We start from the raw sequence: 23,734 nt of genomic DNA on the forward strand, positions 1-23,734 counted from the left end.
TCAGAGAGCATGGATACAGTGCATCCAGATGCTCCAGATTTATCCCCTGCTCCAGGGCAGGTTTGACTCACTTAAACACTTCCCGAGAGACAGTTATTAACCTGTTGTTGTGAATCTCCAGTGAGACAGCCTCTCTGCACCATCCACCTGAGCTCTGCATTACAGTTAGAAGTGTTTTTTCTAATAACTAATCTAAATTTCCCTTGTCTCACAGCTTGCACCCATCTTTTCTTGTCTCAACACAGATGGAGAACAGCGCAGCGCCTTCCCATTTTCAGTACGTTTTAATGAATGCTATTGTGCTTTCCTTGAAGAAAAAAAGACAGTCTCTTGATATATTCCTACTACATAAGCTTTGAGTTACCTGGCATGATTTAAACAAAAATTGAGAAAGTTGCAAAATGTAGGTGGAAACTAAAGAAGGGTGTATGGAAGGAGCTTGCATGTTCTTAAGGACTTACCAGAGAGCTTGCAACTTCCATAAGGAGATTAATAAAATCCATGTTAGACCACCAGCAGGTAGTGTGTTGTAAAACAGGAACTCAGACAAGCAGTAGCATGCCACCTAGGACAAGGTGTAAACATGGGCTTTGTGAGGAGCATCCTCTGTAGATGCCAAGGTTCCCACTCTGATCCAGTTTGCTTTGTACTGTGTGTTGTGTCCATAGACAGGGAGAAGAGGTCTTGACCTTCAGACGTTACCATTTAACTACTGCCTTTGATCCTACTACCTTTCATTCTGTTTGAAGTGGCCGGGTGGTTTAACAGGAAACTAAATGTCACATGAAATTACCTGTACTTAAAGATGGGCACACTTGTACCTCCTCCAGAACCTACAAAAACCTGGTGCTGCAACAGGCTTCATAGGAGGTAAAAAGCTTCTGAGATAGAAGAGTGTAGGATGGGTATTTTTGAACACAAGATAGAAATCTCTGACTCGTTACAGATATAAGTCAGTGGAAATATCGTGTATTTTACACCTGCGCAGAAAGTGATTCACTCTCCACAAAAGGGCAAAAGAACAGTACAGAGGGAGGGAAGGTGATTCTGAAGATGCAAATTAAGATTATCATCTGCAAACAAAAAGTAATTGTAAAAACACTTACGGGAAGCTATTAAAGAACTAACAGAGATTTATATTTATTTATTCTTTTCCTTCTAAGACAGAAAGAAAAAGTTCAGCAAGGCAGCCTGAGGAGCTACAAAGAGGAAGGAGGTGTATTTTGTGATAAGTCTCAAACAATGTTCCTGTTGAGCACGGGCACTGAGCTGGAAGAAAATAAAACCTCTGATAAAGCAAGAAATTCTGCAAAGACAGCACTGGCTCCCATAGCTGAGACAGGAATGAAAAAGACCCACATGCACACACAAACATACATACACACACTTGCCAGTAGAGAGACAGGACTATTCGTAGGCTTTTCTGCACGTTTAACAATTAGGGCCTGTAGTGCTCCCCCAGAAGAGTTTATTTTCATAAAACTTGTACAAAAAAAGCACACAGTTAAATGCCTATTTGTGAGGATTAGTTAATGAGATGGGTTTGGAACAAAACATTTCCCTGGGTTTGAGAGAATTTTAAGTGTGCATGAAGAAAACAAGCACCAGAAAATTTGCTTTATCTCCCCACTTTTATCTTCTTTTTTAGATGCTAGTTGACAGACATGTGTGCTGGTGGCAGCTAAGGGCCCTAATATCACTGTTCATCATGCAGTTTCTGCAGCCTTGCCTGACCCAGGCATCCTTGAGTAACCCTATGGACTCAACCAAGTTATTCCATACATGAACAAGGGAAACGTGCAGGGATATTTTGTGAAAAGAATTTAAATTACTGGGGGTTGGTTTGCACATGCAGATAATTTTCTACTCGGAAATGGCCCTGACCAGGCACTGGTTACAGATAAGATTTCCAAGAGCAATTAACACCAACAGTTTCATTCCCTGTAGATTTGGCAGCTCTGACATCCCAAACGGAGAGGCCACACAGTGACTGCAGTAAGTGGAAAGGACCTTGAGTCGTATCTGCTGGGTGCCTGTAGCATGAAATCAAGCATAACTTCAACAAGGTAAATATGAAATTTCACAAATAAAGTGCATGAAAGCACTCAGCCTTTTGCAAAGCACGAGCCGAAAATATCACCCAAGCATGAAAGAGGACAAAAGACATTTGTAAAGCACTTCTGCTAGCTCTGAAATGCTTGGGTTAGGACTCTGGGGCTTTATCCCTAATTCCCAGATTCTGCTTTAACTGCATACCACCTTCAAAAGAAAAAGGGAACCACATACTTACCCTTTGCAAGCTGCACGAAGCCAAGAATGATGATGAGAGCCAGCGCCAGCAGCTTTGCCGCAGCAAAGGCATCCTGAACACGAGTGGCAGCTTTCACACTGTAACAGTTCACTGCTGTGAGGAGCACTGAGGGAAGCAGGCAAGAAAAGACACGTCAGTTTTCAGTGAAACACTTAAAACACAAACCAAATTATCATAGAATCATAGGAAACCAGGTTGGAAAGGACTTCAAGGATCAAACCTTTCTACACAAAACTAGATCTAGCCTAGATTAGATCCAGCACCATGTCCAGCTGAATCTTTGAAGTACCCAAAATTGATGAGTCCACCACTTCCCTGAGCATTTACTTTTTGCTAAAGCTTAAGCAAACACAAAAAAGTCTCTTCCTAAACCAGAAACTTTTAAAGGCAAGGTTCTGCAGCCACACACTTCCCTATTCTGTCTTCTGTTTTGACAGCAGCTGGTTTGAATAGTATCCTTGGGACAAGGAACTGCCCTGCTGCACCGGGAAGTGCACTTCTGAGGACATGTAAATACAAGTGCTTGCTGCAACCTTTATCATTGGCTGCAGTCCCTGTTAAGTCGATCCAATTTAATGCTGCTATTGTGTGGAAACACCACAGAAGTGCCAGGACAAGCTTCCAGAACCAGTATATAGTTATTTGTGTAACAATAGCACCTAAAAGACTATTGAAGGTGTAAACATAAAGGAGGAGATGTCCCTGTCCTGACCCATTCTGCAAGCTGCAGGACATGGGTCAGTGGCACAGACTGAAAGAGAAGCCGGATCTAAGGCAACCTTCATCCTTTGGTTGACTTGCTGGACCAGTGGGGCCCAGGATGGTTGTGCAGGATTCCAGGGATGCTCACCAGGGCTGCACACCACAGGGATGGAGGAGAGGGCTGCACAGAGCAGAACACTGCTATGGTTCACATCTGCTCTGACTGCTCTTATACACGATCATGCTGCCTTCCCACGCATTGCCAAGCAGCTCCTGCTACCCACACATTGCTCTGTGGTTAATGCACCCAGTGAAGCCTAATTACCTACCTTTTTTGGCCTTGTTCCCCCATTACTCTCCTCTGTATCACCCGCTCCTGCCACTATTCAGTGTGACAGTCCTACCAGGGACAGCATGAACTAGGGCTTGTCTAAAGCCATGAAGCTGCTGACTGGCCAAGTTTCACTTGCTTCAGAGAGAATAGTGGCTAAAACCCTTAATGCTCTTCCAAATCACTTACTATTTTCATGCCCTGCTCTCTCCCTGCTTCCCAGAGACTGTTGCTTGTTATAGAGACTAGCAAATGTCACACCGAGAATGACAGTGCCCCACATGCTGGATGCCTTCCCCTCCTCTCTGTCTCCCTTGCACCCCTCGCTGCCTCCACGCCAGCTTGCACAGCCCCTGGAGCTGCTCAGGGAGCAGCTGATCTCAACCCTTCTTCTGGAGCTGAAGGCTTTTCCCTGTGGGATCCTCTCCAAGCTGGCCTCTGCCCTTGTGCAAAGGCTGCTTCCCACATCCTGCAGTGTATTTTTACAGGACCCCGCTGCCTCGACCAGAGGCAAACAGCTGCTCCCCAAAATACTCAGTTTGGATGCAGATCACCCTCTCCTGAGGCTATGGGCTATATCTGCACTCACGGTTTAAAGCCCAGAGAATGTGATGTAGATATTTCAGCCCTAATAGAACGACCAGAGACATGACTGGGTTCAGCAGCACCTTCGTCAGGTCACCACTCTCTTCTTCCAGGGGATTGCTGGTGGACACTGGCCTGCTCCCATGGAGCTGAGGTGCAAGGGGTGCTCAGAACATAGAGGGAAGGTGATGGATAAAGGTGGGAGGCAGAAATACCTGCAGTCATATGGCCTGATTACTGCCCAGCAAGACACCCAGTGCTTTAAAACACTCAACACACGCTAAGCATCACAGGGAAAATCACAACATACTTACTCGGAAGCAAGGTTACCTCCAACTACAGACCCGAATCCAGCTGAGTTATCACACACATGCACATAAAGGATGCAGGCACCAGCACACCACCTCCCCTCCAACATGAGATGGTTGCACGGGATCAGCAGTGCCTTTGCTCTCCGGCTTGCACCAGGACCATGCACCAGAGCTGCTCACATCCCATCAGCCGGGAGCAAAGCTGCATTCCCACAGCCTCACACCCTGCCTACCAGCAAGGGCACAATAAACTGCAGACTGGGAAATAAAACCATGGGAGGAGGAAGGAGTATTGGGCTTTTAAGAGGGTCTTACTAGCTCACTGCCATCCCGCATCCTGCCCTGCCTAGGGAAGCAATTGCATCAGTAAGACTTCAGGGAAACACAGCACACACCCCACGCCAGACCTGGGAGTAGCATTCCTGAGACATATGAGCACAGGCAGGCTCAGATGCACCCATAGGCAGGCTTCGGAGAGCTCGGTCTTCAGGGACCACAGTATCTGCATCCGATCACAATGATCAGACTTCCCGTTTTTGCTGGGTGACAAGACTTGCTGGTGACGCAAAGCAGGAGTCACCAGGAAGCAGTGACACACAGGCAAGAAGAGATACGAGTTGCATCATTCATTCAGAGGGATGTGAAAGCCTGCTACAGCCACAGCGCAACAGCAATACACATCAGGCTAAGAGGATTTAAATGTCCATCTAATGATCAGCTAAAGGCTGCCTGTGGGGGATCTTTAGGCAGGGAAGAGCAAAGCCAGTCCCGGTGCAGCAGACTGCACATCTCAGAATACAATGCCTGCTTTCAGGATCATTGGCTACATGCCCCCCCCTTTACCCCTGGGATCTGGTGTCATCTGAATACAAGAGCATTTAAAGTTTCGAGAAATGAAAGAGAAGTCTTCACAAAGAAAAGCATGTGATCCGATACATCCCACAAGAATGAAAGCCAGAAGTAAATAAGAAACTTCAGATTCACCTTTTTTATGTATCATGCCTTTCAAGCCACTTTGGGGGTGTCTGGGTATTTGGGGCGGGTGAAATCGAAATGACCAAGAGCTGTTTCTAATGGGAAGCATACCTCTGTACCACATGTGCTCCTGTACAGGTCATCATGGGCTTTGGGTAACCTGCTTCAGCACCCAGCCAAAAGCAAGCAGTGAAGAACCGTGCCAAGAAACCTGCCACACCACCACCCCCAGACGTAAACTCATGTCCCTGGGTACCCCCATGCTGTGCTGCCTGGGGGAGATACAGTGCATTTCTTTAGAAAGAAAGATGTAACATGGCCAGGCTTGGAAGCTCTTCAGCATCAGGCAGGAGGCCAGCACTATCTGTGGTTTGCAGGGTCACAGCTCCGACACCTTGCAGCAAGATTGTAATATATCTCCCTCCAACCAGTATGCTAAAAGGAACACTGTCCAGACATAGGGGAGGAGAAAACAGAAATTAGCAAGGTCAACTTACAGCATGTCTGTGTCGAAGGGGAGAGAAGAAAACACAGTGAAATACCACTAAAGCACAGATCACAATTCATCTCCAAAAATCACCTCTATAGTGAATCCTAATGGGGAGAATGGGGAGAACGGGGAGGGAACTGAGGATCCAGGATTCACTTCAACCAGTGATTATGCTAAAAATAAAACTCTCCTTGTTTACAGACGGATATTTAAAGGATGAGCTAACGTATCTAAAAGCACGCTTCTCCCATTAGTGAAGACAGCCCTTAGAGGTGCGACAGTGACATTCCCTTCCCCATTTAGGCATTCTGTTTCTTTGACAATAGCTGCTTCAGCCTCCACATTAAATACTCACATTCTCGGGGCTGTTTTTCATGTTCTGGTTCTGTACAGAGTCTGCTGGACGGGCCATAGGAAGGCAGTGCTGCACATAAAAGGCAAAAGCTTTCTACACAGCCCTAGACTGAAAAGCAATGGGAGCGCCTGTATTCAGCCCTTAAAAATACATTGGTGCTACATAAATGGGCTCCGTAAATACATAAAAAAACTTAGGGATGGAGACTGAACAGGGCTGAGAGCTTCTTCCACGTCAGTCATAATTCAGATCCCTCCAAGTGACAATCTCTGCTTTGCTTTTCCTACCATGTAATAATATTTGTCTTTCCTAAAGGAGTGTGGTGGAGTTACTACACTTAAATGCTTTTTCCTACGGACACCAAGATGAAAAAACAGACCAAGTACTTTTTCAATAAAATTCCAAGACAAATTCCAGTGGCTGCTTCCCAGGAGACCAGAGGGCTTGGGTTTCGTAAAGCAGAGTTTTATTCCTTTGATCCGAGATGCTATCCCATGAAGCAGGGGCTGTGGGAGTCCTCCTGGCACGGCTCCCTTTACCTCAGATGAACTGCTCCACATGAGCAACAGGGGAAAGCTGGACAGCCACAGCTTCGCTATGAATCAGGGCCATGATACAATGCAGGGAAATATCAGACAGCACTGCCCTAATTTCTGCAGCACCTTTTGTAAAGCTACAGCCAGTAGCCATAGTCAGAAGCCAGCTATGCAGCGAATCAGACCTCTAGCATGACCCATTGGTGCCATTCTTGGGAATTATTCTAGGAATAAGGATTTCAGCATGACCTGATGTGACACGGCCTGTCTGATCCAGCAGTCCCCCTCCAAAGGCTTCGTATAATTGGGGTAACAGGAGCTGCAAAGCAGCAGTGACTGCAGAAGTACAAAGGGGTACTTCTATTTATTTACTTCTGCCAGAAGTAGGGAAGATGCTGGGTTTTGACTGCTGAAGGGAGAACATGTTCACAGGGTGCTATTAACCCTTTCATCTCCTCTGGTGACTGCTCTAGCCAAATGAGGGTGAGCACCATTTCAAGATACTCAAGCCACAGGGGAAGCCACAGGCTTTCAAAGAGAATTTTTGGCTTTCTAAAGACAACAACAGGTCCAGCTTCAATTATTTACTCTGTCCTAGTAGTTTCAGCTGGCTTCAGGCATGTCACTTAACCTGTTCCCCTGGCATTCACCTGCACAGTCTGATAATTTTCCCCTTACTGATAGGAACCAAGGATAAACCCACTAGCACAACACAGAACCCTGCCCTGCCACAATTCACGTTTTATGGGCACATTCCTTTGAACTCAAGTTTCAAGATCCCTCCCAAACATGATTTCTAAAGGACAAGAGGAGTAAATCCCTACAAAGCACAGAAAGGGATCATAACAGCCCCTACATAGAGCAACTCCATCGTAAACACACTCTGTCTACAAATGAAAGGCAGGATATAGTAAAGCTGCCCTGCGGGCATGTGGTTCTGCCCAAAGCAAACAGTATGCGAATGGAGCCTTAATACAGGTAAACTGGGGTTTGGCATTTATGATGCAAGAGTCTTGGCAATGATTCTACAGAAAAAGGCAGGGCTGCAGCTTTCCTGGAGTAATGGAATGTGGCCATGGATCAGAGATGGAGTAAAGACAGTGGTCAGGGAGGCTTTGTTTGGAAAAAAGCACAAAAACAAGCAGGCTATCCACAGCTCTGCAGAGTCACCCTCATTCAGAGGGGAAAGCAGGATCCAAGCCCAACACCACATGTAACTTGCTGATGGAGAGATGGAAGTTTGCTCGACTCAAGATCTTTCGCAGTTTTTCAGGTGAAACATTTCTGAAATGAGGGTAGGAATTCCTGAACTACTGGCACAGCTGCATTCATGCTGAGCGTGAGGTTACATACCTTCAGAGCCTTGCACAATGTCACTTTTGTCCTTTAGTCTAGCTCCTGTAGGTTTCCCTGGTCTTGAGCAGTAGTGCTTCCTATATAGTTCAGTATACACTTCTACAACAAGGACAAATGTGTGTAAGTAGCTTACTTTAAAGAAGTAAGCTTAAATTGGTGCAAGTTAGCCATGGACTCCTATTTGTTGTATTACAGACCAGAATGAAAATGCATTGTAGCATTGCTGAAAAAAAGGGGAAGAATGAAAGGAAATCCTTCACCTCAGCTTCCCGACAAGAAAACAGGGACTGTGACACTGTCCAGACATAGACAGAGGATAAATCATGAAACAATTCTTATTTCTAACTCATGCATTTCCAAAGCAGTTAGCCCTCTCAATTGTAAGATGATGCTTCCATTTACCATCTGCCACTGGATGATGTTGCTCTCCTTTTCACTATTACTCACAGAACAGCTCTCAGTTCCTTTCAATTTCCCAATCCTACAGCAAAGGCTGCTCCTTTCACTCTTTATAAAGTACAGATGATAGATAAGGAATTTTCTCTTGATGGTGCAAGCAGGTTTCACAGAGAGACAAGCTGAACCCATGGCCACCAAGAAACAAACCACAGGGATGACAGCAGCACATGGCACAAGCACAAAGTGGTCCATATGCTTTACACAGAACTGCTGCCTAAGCTCAAAAGAGGTTAGACTAAAATAAAGAGGTTACACTAAAAATAGTTACTCCACATAGCACAAACAAGGAATTACGGTATACTGACTACAGCAATTTAAACCAATGGGAAAATCAATGCCTTAACTATTCACTAAGGCAAAAAAACCCACTTTACATTCAGGTGGCTGTGATGCTACAGTGTCTTCCAATAGTCTCAGATGTCTGTTTCTAATTGCACAGTCTAGCATAAGACATACAGAGAAGGACACAGATAGAAAATGGCTGGGGAAATTTCAGCTTGACAGGAATTGAGTGAAGACTCATGCCCTGAAAGGTTGTACAGAGAAAAACCAGAAGGAAACACTCAGCAGCTATTTTTTCAAGGACAATTCCCTGGAGAAACTTAACAGACAAGGCAATCAGTCTGTAGAAGGGAAACACTCAGTGGCACATGAAGCTGGTGGGAAGGAGTACTTGGCCCCAGAGCAAATGCATCTATGTTATAAATCAACTTATAATAACAAATATACCTGGCAACAGATTACAGTTTCCTTTTTATTATTCTTTTGCACACAACAGCACTGAGGAATTGGTGAATGAGAGCATCAACAAACAGCAGGTAAAGGGAGAAGGCAAAGGCTGTCCTACCACTAGAGCTTAAGAAAAGCTTAAGACCCACACCCTAACTGAGACGAAGGGCTCTGGATGCCTCCAACACATGGCTGCAAACACCCTGAGTGGGTCACAGCTCCATCTCTGTTGGCTTGCCGTTTCAGGAAGCCCCTGGTGCTGAAACCAGCTCAGAGCTGGGAGCCAGAAGAGTCAGTGCAAAGTGGAACGATGGTGATATCTCCTTATGTAGCACTGATCCCAGAAGCATCCACACCCTCGAGTTTACAGAATTCTGCAAGAATAAATTAACAAGCACTTACTTGCCACCTCTCTCTCAAGAGCTGTGCCAACCACTGCAGCACAAGTTGGGGCCAAAAGATGAAACAAGGACTGCCCAGAGGAATAGCTCATTAAAGAATTCCACTGCCTGCAGATATTGCAGAGCCTGGATCTCAAGCCTACATAAATGCACCCGTCACTTTGGTACCAATATTTTGTAATAAGAGTGACACAGTTTACACTAGTCAAACTGTGTGATACGTGAACTTATTACTAAAAAGAATTTATTTTACTACTATGAAGAATCATCAATGTTAGAAGAGCTAACTCCCAGGTAATGGGTAGGAGTTACTATTCTGTCGCCTTAGAAAGAAGCTTGTGTTTTCACAGTCAATGTTTCCAGATTACATGACGCAGCAATTCTGCAAGACAAGTCATTCTGCCATAGGAAGACAAAGTAAATATAGACTGCAATAGAAGAAAGAGATATCTTTCTTCAGTTCCCAGCAAATTTAAAGTACCTCATGACTATCACAAGCTAAATATCTTTCCCACCATGTCCCCTTATATGAAATTCCAGACAGTTTTAGTCTGAATCACGCCACCTCTGCCGTGCAGAGGGTCAGAATTCAGCTCTGTTTGCTGGTTGGCATGAAGCTGCTTTCTCATCCATTACATTTGATCTCTTGGCCACATCCAACACTAGGACTATGCGACTATTTGAATACTTGAAATACCTAGTGATGCTGGGTTGAATTAAACTGACCATGGAGAGTTTCTTTGAAAAAGCCTTCCCAATTTGCTCACGTCAGAAGAGAAAGACTCTGAAAGATCTCAGTGGTAATTTAAGTCATTCAAATACAATAAAATTTAATGAGACATTTGTTGTGAGAGCCAAGAGAAGGGTGCCAAGAAATGCAGTACTTGCTTGCTGCAGTTCAAATGTCCTCCAAACTTTATCCATTTCACAGGAGTCCTGCTGGTGTCAGAGCTGTTTTCATTAATGCTACTCTAATTAAATGCGGATTTAAAACAACAACTTCAGATTTTCAACAATAGCCATACAGCAGAGATTCTACAAAGACCCCTTCTTTGCACTCTGATTCAGCTTAATCACTTAATCCACCTTTCTGGAGGAGAAAAAACAAGAAACCCAAACATCATCAAAGCTTCACACCTTGCTTGGATTAATTCCAAGTAGCACTGCTGCAGAATAAACCCATCTTAAACAGACAAGAATAAGATGTATTTTGTGTTGGCCTTGCTTACCATCTAATGCCTGATGAGTTGAAAATCTACCCATAGCTTCACTTGAAACAGCTGGTCAAACAGCCAAACTTGTCAGATTTAAAGCAAAACCTTAATACTGAATAAAGATGTTCCTATTTTCAACATAGGCAATTTATAGTTGAAATGCTGACACCGAATATTCACTTATGGACTACAGCTATGATCTTACAAGCATTCCAGGCATCTGCTTATATACTTTTGCCAATCCCTGGATTCAACACTAGTCTCCTCCTCGAACTCACAATTTCCTCAGGGTGGTGTCAGCCACTTACGCATCTCTATGACATGGACAGCTATTAAATATGACTCAACTCTGCACTGACTGCTACTAATTCTTCCACTACTAGTCTGTTCATAACAAAAGAGACAAATGAGAAATACATGCTTGCTTTACTGCAACTCCATGCTTGCAGCAGAAATGCTCAAAATATTTCAGCAGCAGCAAAGGAAGTCTAAAGAAATATTAAAGAAGATTAAAATACTGCTGCTTTGGAAGTAGCAGATATTGCTGCGGCAATATTGGGGTTATTAGTGCCAGATTAGCATATACAATTAACAACTGAGGAAAGGCTTCAGAAGCTAACAGTCAAATCACTGATTTGACATTGAAGATCAAAAGTAAAAATATATGCAAGTGGCAGGGTTTCTCAACCTTCTGGAGCAGATTATATGTTGTCAAGAAATAAGTAAATTATAATCTGCTAGGTAGCACACATGGTGTGTGTCGCAGACTGTGTGTAAGAATGTGTGTAGGAAGAACAGTTCAGGCACTTGTAAAACACTGAGCAAGAACCTCCTCAGGTCTGGAAGCAGCTTTACCCCCCCCCCCCATCTCCCTTATCTACAGAAAATTTATTATACCACAATTCAGAGATGTTTCACATGTAGGAAATCTGCAAATTACCAGATGGTTATAAGGAATATGCATGTTACCTTTTAATGGGCAATTTGAAATTTTCCTTCCTTCTCTAGAACACACACTCTGTATTAGGTTGTGCTCTGTAATTTTTTATGATTTTTTCTTAAGATTTATCAGTTTGAGTTAAAGAAACGTTAACATGCAAGTGGCAGCCAGCTGTGAGAGAGAATCTGACCCACTTGCACTGTAGGACACCAGGGACACACTCTCGACTGGCTGTTGTTCCTCATCACTGCTCAGGCCACTGCCTGGACACTCTCTTCAATGGGAAAAAAAAGACTACAGGGTTAAACAGTTTTACACGATGCTTCTGCTATCTTAAGATGGTCCTGCATATCAACAAGTTCTTCCAAAACTACACTTGCTACCTAAATATCCTGATAAAGTATGTATTTTCTAATTCAAAGTCAAAACAAACTGTAGAAAACTGCAGAAAAAAAGATACAAGTTGGAAGTGCAGTGTGAGCGTATGTTCCACTGTGAGGCTTTCTCAAGACAAAAAAAGGGGAGACAAGTATCATGGATCCTTATTTATCTACGTAGCTTCAAATGTGCACCTGAGACACTGAGTACAGAATCCTTAGTAGTTTAATTCTTCGCCATGTGCAAAGAACTACTGATATGCTAATGCAGATGTCATCAAATATGCTAAGTCAGGACCAAGTAACTGTCCCTCCATCATCTACTGAACAGGTAAAACTGGTTTAGATGAAATCGTATTTCAGGAAATTCAGATTATTGTTCTGTTTTCATGCACATAGACAAATACTCAGTTTCACAAACTATTTTTTTCTGTTCAAAAATGCTTGGATACCAGGTGCACTTTGTGCTTCCTTTTGTGTTTATGATTTTTCAGTTTTGAAAGTATCAGCCCTCCAATCTCACAGCTAAAATAACATGCTCAAATTTATGAGTTACCCACATAACCCAGCGCCTGAAAAGTATTAAGCCAAATTACCTGTGAATTCCTACAGCTAGGGAGCACTGGCTGTTCTGTGGTGAACACAAAATAAGCCACACTAATGACAAGCAATTTGACCAATCTTGCTGCAGTAAGACTTCCCTGTAGAGAATTCCCATGCTTTTATTTGGCAACTATAATAATCATTCATGTTGTCTTATGGAAGCAGTAGTCTTGCATACCAACTGTCTGTAGATTACAATCTTGATTGCAGAAAATACCAATTTGTAGTTAAATTCCTCTTACCACCCACCCTGTCTTCCTCAGCATCTTAAGGGGAACAAAGTTCCTTATGCCAACTGTTTCTTCTTTCTTTCAGGACTGGAATTTATTTAGATTATCTTAATGTCTAGGAATTCCAATTCTGTACTTCACGGCGGCAAATACTGAACAGCACATTATTTATTGACCTGTTCAAGTAACACTGGAAATGGAAACAAGTAACTTTTGGTATTTCTCTTGCTAGAAACCACACAGCCAATTGCATTTTATGCAGGGATACAAACTGCAGAGAATATAGCTGGTACTGTTCTAGATGACTGGGTTTTGGCTGTAGGTCAACTGTATTCCAGCCCAGAGCCCCAGATTCCCCTGTTGCTTTCTGAACTGTTCTTGTCTTTGAGATAACTCATTAATGGATGATCTAGAGCATATGCACAAATAGGTCATTTTCCCTACCCTGGGCTCTAGAAAAACAGTAAGTATCTCACTGGAGAGGAGTGTGTTTGCAACAACCAGTTGCTTGTTAGCCCATTGAAGTTTCCTGTTACTCGCTAAGTCCTTGGACCAGCTTTACTTCATTTATTGTTCCTAGTTCATGATGTGGTTTTGGCACCAGACAGTTGAAAAGCTAAGTCCAGAAATCAAAGTTACAGAAAACTAACTTGCTGAAGGCAAGGCATGATGAATCAACCTTTTGTAGCAAAGCAGACAAACAAGGATTTAACAAAGCATAAACAAAATAGTAGCCAGCGGTGCAGGGGAGAGTAAAGTTTAAAGAAGAAACACATGGAAATGATGCAGATTTCTAAAACTGGCAATTCTTTCTTTGGCTTTTCAAGATAAAGGTTCAATAACAAATTCCACTTCAGGAAACCTACTAATTGCAAGCAAAAGAAAGTTGGAGACACGTTACTTATTGGAGAAGCCTAAGTGGGAATGAGTCACGGCATCAAGAAATCTCATGCTGCAATCCACCCTGTCAGTGAACACAACCCACCATGGGCAAGTCTGGTTTACCCCTTATTTGTTTCCTGAGCAGTAAAATGGGAACAGGGAGACCTCATTCTACCTATTTTGGGAAAGATCCAGCAGATTAAAAGTTACTTAATATTACAAATGTGTTCTCAAAGGCTTTGTCAACTACAGTACCTTCTTTCACAGCAAAACTGACCTAAAGCAGTAAGAAAGTCCACCTAATCAATGCTCTAATTCCACTAGCTTCTCAGCAAAAAATGCGGACCACGTGCATGGCTGCCCCTTTTCTCTCTGCCACTGAGAAAACCATATTGCAGACTGGCAGGAAAGCTCCAAAACCAGATTTTTCGTAAGTCATTGCCTGAGGCTAGAAACTAATCAGCAGAACTATAGTTGGATGACTGTGTTTCCTTAATAAACTTTGATTAAAGCTTGCCTGGAAAGTCCACATGCCTGTCTACTTGCCCTAATCTTCCCCAAAATTGATTTAGGGAAGTTTTCCTCTTGCCTAAAGAAAGTACAATTTGCTGCCCTACTTTTTATTATCTTACTCTGTCTACTAGCTGGCCATACAATGTATCTACCAAAGACTCAGGGGGTTGGTGTATGAAGACATTTACAGACAATCTCTCTTCATGTAATGACCATGTGCTTTAGCTTTTGAATGCCTGTGATCCTCAGAGGATGAAGGAATCTAACACAATCTCCCCTTGGACAGCACGAACAAACAAACTTCCCACACTACCTCAAAAACCAGAAAGATTACCAGACTGTAACTTCATACACCAAATATATGTCAGATAAAGCCCTCACAAAAAACTACATCCTTTCCCAATATATATCTTTACAATAGCACAAGAACTACCGGTGGAGTACAACACACACTGGATAGGAAATGACAGAGAGAAAGGCAGAAAATGGTCCTGCATTTAAAGGACGAGGAATTTGGATGGGGTGACACTGCAATAACGGAAGGAACAGAAAATGAGGCTTCAGTGACAAAACTGCAGACCTCAAAATACCAGAAATAAGATAAAAACTGCAGCAGGAGAGATTATCTGTGTGTCACGGCAGGTATCAGTGGTCCTAAATGCATCACAGCATGACTGAACTTCTCTGTAAGGCAATTTCTCATGAGATAAAACACTTGCTAGCAAAAAAAAAAACCAACAACAAACCAGGTTTTAAGCATGGTATCAGTGCACATACAGCCGAGAATCATCTAATCTCACAACTGGTGCTGAAAACAGCCCGGCACTGCAGCACAGGCCATGTTCAGCACCAGTTGCTCATGACAGATAATTTCCCGACCGCACGTTTTCCTCACCTACCTCTGCATATAAATGCCCATCCTGGTTACTGCAGCACCTCAGCACCGTGGTGCTGAAAGGGGATTTATTTTACCCTGCCTCAACACATTCTCAAGCGACAGCATGAGAAAGCCCGCTCCAGCACACATAGTCAAAATGCATGTTGCATTTATCACACGCTGCTCCCTGCATTCCCAGGAATCAGAGAGGTTTGCCAGCCTGTAACTGGTATTTTGGACATTTTTTACTCAATTTATTTGGGATGGGGACATATTTCCTACTCATGCATATCCTACTCATACTCCAACAGCCCCTCGCCCCCCAAACCAAAAAAAAACCAGCAGGAAGCCAGTGTAGTGTAGAAGAGATTGTTCATCTCCTACAAGGTGATGTCCTTAAGGCAGCTGGCTGTTCTGGCAGACTTCTGGGGGAAGGCAATGGTGAGCACAGAGCCACGTGGGGCAGGCAGGACAGCAGAGGATCTGCGGGTACTTACAGACACAGAGACAGGCCACCAACTTGGCAGCCTCGTCGGGCACAGGGCAGGTGGGGAAGACAGGCTTGAGCAGGTAGGTGGCGAAGACCAGAGCCACGATGTACTGCGAGGAGGGCCGGATGATGAGCAGCTCTATCCAGAGCTTGAGGAAAGCAGGCAGGGAGCCGTACACCTCCAGCATGTAGGCATAGTCCCCGCCGGACTTGGTGATGGTGGTGCCTAGCTCAGCATAGCAGAGGGCACCCACGATGGAGAAGGCCCCGCAGACGGCCCACACCACCAGCGACAGCCCCGGCGAGCCGGCCTCCCGCAGCACGCCGGTGGGGGTGACGAAGATGCCGGAGCCGATGATGGTGCCTACGATGATGGCCACGCCGTTGAGCAGCGTGATGGAGCGCTGCAGGGTCACCCCCTCGCCCTCAGCCGAAGCGCATGGCGAGGGCGAGCGGGCGCAGCCGTTCTCCTGCGCCCCGCCGTCCGCCGCCTCCAGCATCTTCTCCATCACTTGCTTCTCCTCCTGCTGCGCCAGCGAGGAGGCCGAGCCCGCCGGGCTCCTCTTCTTCACCACGCTGTTGCTGCTGTTGCCGCCGCTGCCCGACATGGCGGCACGGTGCGGAGTGCGGAACAGAAACGGGCGGCAGACCGAAACGCGGACCGGGGCGCGGAGCGGCGCAGCGCTCCGCCGGCACCATGCAGCCGCCCCTTTTGTTCCGGTGGCGGTGGGCGGCGTGCGCTGTGAACCTCCCGCCTAGGCGGGGAGCGGGGACCGGCCGCCTTTCCGGGAGGAGGAGAAGGAGGAGAGGGAGGAGAAAGGGAGGTGTTGCAACTTGAGCGGGCAGCCGCGGGTCTCGTTCGCCCCAAGTGACCAAAGAGGCGCGGCGGGGCCAAAGCGCTTCTCCCCCTTTCCTCATCCCCCAGCGCCGCGGTTCCTCGCTGCCAGGAGGAGGTTTGTCACCATTCCTTCTCCTGCGGAGACCGGGCTGTGTGTTCCCATGAAGGAGAACGGTCTGTGCATGCGTAAACCTAAAATAGAGCAAAATCCATGTTTCCCAATTACCACCCTGTCAGCCCCACCTGATTTCAATGCACTTGCTGTACCCCCTTCCTCCTCCTGCACACAATTGCGGGCCAAAGCACTGTCAATGCATCACCTGCATTTCTGCAGACACGGCAGAAATCTGCCTGTCATTTCGGACACTGAGGTCACAAAACAGATAAATAAACAAAATCAGCAATCTGCCAAGCAGGCAAAACAACTTATATTGCACTACCTCAAGTGAAGGCACAGGGTTTGCATCCAAGGACACTTAATTGGATGCTTCACAATAGTGCCTAAGGAGCCAATTCCTTAGCAAATTTAGACTCCCTCTTGTCCTTGTGGGATAGGAGATGCATTCAGAGCTAAAGGCTAGAAGCCCTGATTTTCTGCGATTGTTCCCAGTGAGAGGTGGAAGTGGTACCTTTGAGGAGGCGTTTCTCAGCAAGCGGTTAGTTGGTGTCACACAAGTTGTGCCCAAGCTCGGGAGCCCAAGGCTGGTGTGTCCATCCTCCCTGTACCATCCTTCTCCCTGCAAGCCTCAGACATGCTTCAGTACTGACAGCACGGTGGGTTTCCTGCAAGATACCTTGGAGAAATGCACGATCTGCATTCTGGGGAAAGATGGAACATTTTAGCAACATTTTCAGGTACCTGGCTCTGGTAATTGGCATCAAGACCACTTCCAACCATGACAGGGATCTTTGAAGTGCTGATCAGAACCTGACACCTGGTGGCTGGTAGCCTCAACAGCCCAGAGGCCTGAAGCTGCTCATTGCTTCTCTGGTTGTATCAGCATCAGGACTGTGGAAGAAAGCTTAAGACAAAAGTTACCTTTGCATAGCGCACGTTTTTCTAGTTTTTAGCGAGATAAATGGGATTCATACAAAGACTATGGTAATAAATTAAAACAAACAAACAAAAACCAGCAAAAACTCTATCACACCATTTTCCCAAAGCCTTTCTTTAGCTTACAAGCTTAACACTAGCCTTAACACAGAGGCAGTACAGCTGTAATCTAACCCGATTATTTCTCAATGTAAGATTTACCAACATTTACTTATTACTGGTTTGCATACTTTATCCTAGGGAAAAGGTTCATAGGACTATAAAAACTGAAAAAAAAAAACCCCAAAAAAACCCCACAACAAACTCAAAAAACTCCCCAAACCAACAACAACAAAAAAACACCCTAAAAACCCAAACGCCAGGTACCTACCCATATCCAGGATACAGACAGGACTGGAATGAAAATATGATGTATGCTTCAGGGATTTTGGGATGAATGCTCAAACTCAGTTTTATAGTTGGGTGAACAAAATTGTTCATCAATGGATTTACCTCACTAGTGCTTAAGACTAAGTTCTTACCTTAAGGCAAATAAATTAACTGCTTTAGGACTGGAATTTTACACCTGATAGTAACCTAATTTACAGAGCTTTCCATTAACTTTCCCAAGAATGGGACTAAGTTACCTTTTTCTCCCTGCATTCAATTCTTCTGAAAGGGAGTTTCTTAACAGCTAAGAATTTAAAATTAAAAGAATTAAATTTAAAATAAAAAGAATTAAAATTGACAACTAAGAATTTGCAGGTTTCAGTCTCAGTTTTGCCACCATTTCCACCTGGAAATTCTGAGATCAAGCAGCAGCAGAGTAGCAGCCACTGAACTTCCATATTTAAAGTCAACCATATACTTGACTGTCTTGCAAATTAATCCATTGGCGTTAATTCTGCAACTGTTTCTCCATTTGTACTACTGAGGAAATATAGTCACGGTGTTAGGGTGTGTTCACATAGTGCTTTGTATCTTCAAAGCACTTCACAAATGTTAAGTATTATTATTCATTCTGACCATGAACATTAACTCTCTTCAGGCCCCCAAGTTATTCTGCAGCATCTTTGAAGACTATTGGATTATACAATCAGTTCTCCATATGCTAATACTCAGGCACTTCAAGTTTGTCACATCAAAAAGAAAGCAGGAAAGAATTATTTGTCAGAAAGACAAATAATTGCCAGTATCAGAAGTAAATTGGCTATTTGTTAGAAGTAATGTTAATGTTCTTAACCATTTATCAGAAAGCTGCCTTGATCAAAACAAGACAGCCTGCTGGAACCAAATAACCCATTTCTTTAACAAATGTCTCAGCTATACTAATACAAGCGCTTACAAGGTTTTTTGTTGAGTGCATGGAAGAGGAGGAAGCTTCTAGAATCCTTAAATAGTAGTAATAGTGGAGCTGGCCTCACTATTAATCTGTGCCGCTCTTTTTTTGATACTGAAATGGCTTTGCCTAATCACAAAGGGTTCAAACAGCATGGTTTGGGAGGCGTTATACAAAAGTATTGCCTACAATTATTTCAGAAGGGAATTTCCTAACCAGGAATGTAATCTACTTTTCTCATCAAAATAAGTGAAAACATATTTGAATGAATTCAGCTAAAAATACCCGTAAGATAACTAGACTTCAAGTGTGGCTAAGCAGTGAGAGAGACAACACTCATTTAACCTGATTAGCCAACCTTTATCACTAAAAATAACTTATTTTACTTAAAGATTTTTGGGGGCTTATTTGCTAAAATGCTTGTAGCCACAATCATTAAATATGAAACTACATGCATCAAATCAATGCTTATTTTTATCAAGACTGATTAGACAACAGAAAAAGGAGCTTAGTTGACAGGTCGAGATTAATGATCAGTGGCAAATGAATGAGTTCAGCAAAGATCCTCAAAATCTGGAATGCCATTTTAGATGGCATGCTGAATCTAGCTGAATGTAAGAAATAATTAAATATGCTCCCATCAGTACAGCAGCAACAGAGGGGTCATTGTTCTTTCATTCCAATTATAATACAGTTCAGCAGAGTCTTTCAGAGCTTTTAAGTATCACAGTGTCTGACATCTGATTAGACTCCACTCCTAATGAACCGGTTCATTCTCAGGGGGAATTGTGTTATTTTCTTGACAGAAAATCTACTTTCTAATTTGGAGATCTTAATTACACAACGAGATGCAGGCACAGGTTTCTCTTGTGTTTTTTATTGCACAGTTGCATACTAATGTAACAGTTCAAAATCCAGCAGCAACAAGTTTCTTTACATCAGGTAAAAACTGAGGGAGAAGACCTGTATCCTATTAGAACAAAAGGCATTCCCTGTTACATATGTCATCTGCGAAGGCAATTATTTTAGTAAATTATGATTAGCCAGGTAACATACATTACAATATCCAATGTAATAACTGCCATGAAAACAAGGTGCATAAAGAAAAAAGCAAAGATGTGCCAAGAAATACAAGTTAAGACATTCAAAATTAAGGTATGCACATTTCAAAAGAAATACTATTAACTATGAAGTTGAGCAGAAAAAGGGACCCTTCCTCAAAAGTAAGCTGTGTGGAATTCCAGTACTGTAAACTCCAGTATATTTTCACAAGATCAAAGCATTCTCTGTTTCTACAGCTTTCAGAGCCAAAACACAACTCTCTGTCAGACTTGCAGTAAAAATACCAAAGCAAGCCATTCATAACAGGAAACAAAAAAAGCCTGGTCAGGTATACCTGATGGTATACCTACTTTTCACTGTGTGAAAATTCCGGAATATTAAATGGATTAAGCATTCAGTGTGAAAATTCTGGAATGTAGGAACATGGATTAAACATTCAAATGTTTAATCAGAAATCGCTAAGAACGAGACTTCTGATAAGAATGACATTGAACAGAAAGGTAGCTGGAAATCAGGCCAACAGAGAGGCATATCTACACTCAAAAAACTTCTACTCCCTTTTCAGTCAACTGTCCTCAAAATTCTCTGTTATATTCCTTAATTCCTAGCACTTCTTGCCACAGGAATGCCTCTCAGACAGTACTGAGTAACTATGAAGTGACTACTATGCAAGGACAAGTACACATATGTGCTTCGACCCTTTCGTACTGTACCATCTAAAAGAAGAGCTGAGAGATGCCTACGCAGACACCTTTCAAACAGAGAGTAACTTAATTGTGCGAAATCATTACAAATATTAGCTCCAGTCCAACAACCAAATCAATATCCCTTCCAGGCAACTGAGAGAGTAAGTCAAAAGAATTCTATACCATCTCATGTGCAGGCACATATAATTCTTGCAGTTAATTTGCCAGGCAAATACAGTCATTGTATAAATGAATATAAAAGCTAAAAAAACCCGAAACAAAACAAAAAAACAAAACACAAAAAAACCCACACCAAACCAAACAAACAAACCCAACAAAAAACTAAAACAGAAAACCAAACCAAAACACCTTTCTGTTCAATCCCCGACAGGTAATTTCAACAAGAATCCATCCTACAACTGAGATACTGCCTATGTTAACCAGAGATGCTAGAACACTAACATGTAAATGCAAGACTCCAAACCCAGCAAAATAATTGTAACAGAAAATCCCTGTAAAGCTTATTTTTGTAGCACAGTAAATCTTTTTCTAGGTTGTCCCTGTATTCAGATATCTGTGCTGAAACTGAAATTGATTTCTTTTATGTCAGTATACTCAGATGTGATTTTCTCTAACTATGTATGGAGAACAGCTTATGTATGTATGTATTATTATGTATTATATTATGTATTATTATGTATGTGTGACCGGATAATACACCTATTCTCTAAAAAGAAAAATAAAATCCACAACAATAGTTTAAAAGCAAATCTCTATGAGAATTTAAAACAAATCACTGAAAATAGACTGTTCAAAATCATCTCTGATGGATGCATGGTGGTGAGGATGTTAAAAAGATTTACACACCTGGGAAAACAATTTGATTCAGTGGAACAAACCTAACTATTGAGAACTCAGTTGGGTATGAGCAAACGACAGCATTAAGAAGCATTAAACATTCACACTGTAGCAGTTCCCTAAGAACAACATATGTATTTTGTATCTGCGTTATGCTAAGAAAGTGATATTAACCACTGAAACAAGCTCAGTGGATAAAAGGTACAGAAAAACTCTGGAAATTACCAATGCAACTAAAAATTTTTGAGGAATTGCATGAAGCTTTTTAAGATCCATTCATGTATGACAGGGATATTGATGCAGGCTACCTACAGCTAGATAGTTTAGGGCTGCTGAGTCACCTGTATTTTTAAATGTGAAAGCAACATTAAGACGTCTTTACATTACAGTTTTTCTAACTGCTAATAATGAGTAGTAAAAAATCTCACAGACAGGCAAGATATATGCCAGCTCTGAATCACTGCCATCTTTTTACAAGATCCTCCTCAGAAAAACATTCGCAAGAACAGTGCTGAAAAAAACCCTCAAGCTTAAGAATGTCTAGATCATGTACATTCAGGCAGAAAGTAAAATAATTCTTTCCCTATTGCCAGAGCTGTAAATATCCCTTCCAAAATTATTTTGGAACCTATCATTCTCTGACAAAAGCATCACTAATGTGATTCTGCAAACAAGGAACACAGTAAAAAGTCTGATGACGCCAAAGACTGCATAATTCAACCATTTGGTACAGATGGTGTACTTTGACAAGACTTAAGCCAAGATGGTAAGGTTCAACCAAGAGTAAGGGCTTGCAAGGGGTAATGAAACTGAAGATATACTACACAGTAAATATAAATTGGGATAGAAGGGAGATTTTCTTACATTTACCATGTAGAGTCACTCTGAAGTTAAGTGGCCACATTTCAATTTGCCAAGAAGAAAGGCGCAACTGTTGCAACATTAACAACAGCCTGAGGTAGAGCTATTAAAGCAGCAAAGGCAGGAACTGGGCACTTAACTGGTTAAACAAGAATATTCAAAAGACTTAAAATCATCAGGGTCACACCAAAAACTGTTAAAGTGCTTTTAAACTGAACACTTGGACTTAGAAAAGTATTGATTCTGAATCTCTGAATTTAGCATTGACAAGCTGGTACCCTGGCTTCACTTGTGCTGAATCACACCAGCAAGCAGTGACCTTGCTTACTGGCAGAAGCAGACCAAGTAACAGCTGTTCTCCAAGAAGACTCCTCAAATACAATCAATCAGGATCACATCATAAGGTTACAGACAGATTTGCTCCTCATCAGAAAATCTGACCATACATTTAGGACATGAACTTCATGCACAGGCACACTGTTAAATACAGTAAAGCATTAAAAGCCAGTGAAAAAGGTGCTCTAGAGAAAATTATGGCTAGTAGTAGTAGTAAGCTTCAGAGGTAGGTAATACTTGAGGCAATTGGACCATAACTCGATAAGGCTGCACAGCTGGCAGCTGATACAACAATTTTGTCTAATCCCCAAATAAATTTCAACCACCACTTAACTTCGTTTCTGTAAGGTGCTATAAATACAATCTGATCCCCAGTTGTCCTGAAGCTAAGTAGCTCTTTTTATAAAAGTACATCAAGAGAAAACACTGAAGAGTGCACTGATGCTCTATGAGTTACTGAAAATAAATCTTTCAAGTATCTAAATGCTGCAATTTGTCCATGCTGTCCTAGCACTGGGTTAGGTTTCAGAAATTTTTGCGGGTTTTTGTTTTGTTTTTTCCACAAATCCCATTGGAAGGGTCAGCTGGGGCATATTTAATTTTGCTTTCCTTTGATTTTACCAGTTTCCTGGGATCAACTGGACATTTTTGCCATTCTTGAGATACTGGTGAATTCTCTTCTGCTCCGGTATGTTAGTAATACAGAAAAGTAAAAGCTGCCAAAGCAGAAGCTTCTACATTTGTTACAGAGTTTTAGAAAAAAGTCTTCTGGCTTATGATGTAAATAGAATGGACATTCTGTGGCAACCATATCAAACATGGATCATAGGGTCAATAGAATGGAAAGAGGTTAGATTCTGTAAGGCATTTTTTCCCTTCTCCTCTTGCCATCCTAAGCACAAAGCAAAAAGGAAGAAAACAAAATGTCTCTGTATATACGACTAGAGAAGCTAGCTCTCTTCCCAAACCTCAAACAATTCCACAAAAGGACCTGATCAGTATTAATCGCAGAATCACAGCATGGTTAAGGTTGGAAGGGACCACTGGAGGTCAT

At 42.8% G+C, this 23,734-nt stretch overlaps 1 protein-coding gene across 1 annotated transcript in view; it reads right to left on the reverse strand.

Annotated features, from left to right (window-relative positions):
* The window catches only part of SLC7A5 (solute carrier family 7 member 5), a gene marked incomplete at its 5' end in the record, with an annotated part of 40,916 nt that extends 24,641 nt beyond the window's left edge, over nucleotides 1–16,275 (reverse strand). Inside the window, 2 exons of the mRNA XM_080636763.1 lie at nucleotides 2,291–2,416; nucleotides 15,675–16,275. Of these exons, the coding sequence (XP_080492889.1) occupies nucleotides 2,291–2,416; nucleotides 15,675–16,275 (727 nt within the window). The remainder of the gene's footprint in view (nucleotides 1–2,290; nucleotides 2,417–15,674) is intronic.
* Between the last annotated feature and the right edge of the window lie 7,459 nt (nucleotides 16,276–23,734).

The sequence above is a fragment of the Psittacula echo genome (genome assembly GCF_963264785.1).
Source record: "Psittacula echo genome assembly, chromosome: Z".
Classification (NCBI taxonomy): domain Eukaryota; kingdom Metazoa; phylum Chordata; class Aves; order Psittaciformes; family Psittacidae; genus Psittacula; species Psittacula echo.